General features: G+C 39.2%; 1 protein-coding gene across 1 annotated transcript; it reads right to left on the reverse strand.

The window, feature by feature from the left end:
- Positions 1 to 250: 250 nt before the first annotated feature.
- LOC108378525 (uncharacterized) lies at positions 251 to 1,510 on the reverse strand. The gene has a single exon (XM_017634817.1). The coding sequence runs from the start codon at positions 1,508 to 1,510 to the stop codon at positions 251 to 253; it is 1,260 nt and encodes a 419-aa protein (XP_017490306.1).
- Between the last annotated feature and the right edge of the window lie 290 nt (positions 1,511 to 1,800).

A 1,800-nucleotide genomic window follows, 5' to 3' on the forward strand; every position in this document is an offset into this window, starting at 1 on the left:
TTAAGAAGAGAAGGAAATGATTCTACAGCTGTTTTGGCAGTGCCCTCTTCTTTCCAGATGAAGACTCCCTACACTGGGTAGACAATTCTTGGATAACTTAACTTAATTAAGCTAATTAAATTAAACTCAAACAACTTTGAGGAAATATTATTTTTATTAACGACAATAGATGTTATGCTAAAACATACACATATACATATATTTGTGCTCTTATTTTGTAAATCAAAAACTTCATATTCATAAAAACTCTTCAATATGGAATTTTCACCAAATTCCAAATTAATTTTAGAGCAGAAACAGTTGAACGTCCAAATTTTCTAATTTTCTCCCAGCAGAGTTCCAATACGAAAACGAATATACTCAACGACATCAATATACTCATTCCAATGAATATCATGCGCAAGTCCTCCAACTTCATTGGCTCGAAACCAGGCTTTTTATTGGAATCCTCCAATTTAATTACTTTCATCGCCGTCAACTCTACAAAGCTGTGACGTAGCCAAAAGTTTATAAGCCCAGCTTCCTGCAGTGTCAAAAATAATTTGTTCAAAGTTGCGCGATAAACCGAATTTACCGGCAAAGGCAACACCAATTGCGCATCCTTTTCAATGCAAATATCAGAAGTGCGAAATTTAGGCTTTAAGAAGTATTTCTGTTGCTCGTTGTATATGGACCACATATCAGAGACCACAAATGCATAGCGTGTGTCAAATGAGTTCCGCAACAATAACATCTCTGTGTAGTTGGTAAAAATTGTTAAGTTCTTAATATACATAGACATATTTGTATAGTGGCTTATCCAATATATATCGCTTGTGCCCACAGCTATCTTAATGCCACGATTTAGGACGTCCTCAATAGTTTTCATTTCCGGTTCTAAGGGTGCGTTTACAGTAAAACTTTGTAAGTATGCATTGTAGGCGGTACCAAATATGATACCCGCAAATGAAATGGTAATGCAAATATACTTCTGACTCCTTGAAAGTTGCCTTTTCAACCAAAATGTCATACCCAATAGTCCCTGTAGGACCGAGATATTTATAAAATATTCGATGAATAATGGCTGCCGCTGATCCTTCCAGCGGGACACGACAGCCCAAACGCACGAGATTAGTATCAAGCTGAAGCAGAGCATGTAAGTGACATAGGTATCCATTATTTGGCTAAAAAAAGCAAATGGCGGCAATGGTTTTTCAAGGGGTACCATCAAGCAAATGTCTGAACGGTGCAGAACTATTGTTGACCTCAATTTAATATCATCAACTTCGATACGGGAAAGTAAGCCAACATCTGCGCTGCCATTTTTAAGAGCGCCGCGTACTTCAAAATGATAAAGCGGTCTTTTCGGATTAGCAAATGGATACTCCAGCGTGACATTGAAAACGCGTGCATACTCAGCGAAGGCTCTGCCCATATAGCCACTCACTATTTGGGACCCACCGGCAGCTGTATAGTTATAGGTTTTTGGATACCAACGCCTTTCCATGAGGCGCATTGGGTGACCGTGCATATTCTTTATTCGACGGGCGAAAACCGCATTATTTAATGGTTCAAATCTCCTTCTCACAGTTTGGCGAACGGGAAATATTATTAACTTCCAATACTCGCGTTCTCTCACTGCCATTTGTGGCTGCAATGCAATAACGTTCGTACCACCCTGCCCTGCAGAAAATTCAAAAAGCTTATCCACATAGGCCTCACTGGCGGTGTCATCCAAAAGCAATATGATAGGTTTATTTCTGCTCCAGTGTAAACGCTCCAACAGTGTGCTTATCAAATGCTTGTCCCTCCTTATGTTTT

This window comes from Rhagoletis zephyria, unplaced genomic scaffold (assembly GCF_001687245.7).
Source record: "Rhagoletis zephyria isolate East Lansing unplaced genomic scaffold, Rhagoletis_zephyria_1.1 Rzeph_scaffold_14303, whole genome shotgun sequence".
NCBI lineage: Eukaryota > Metazoa > Arthropoda > Insecta > Diptera > Tephritidae > Rhagoletis > Rhagoletis zephyria.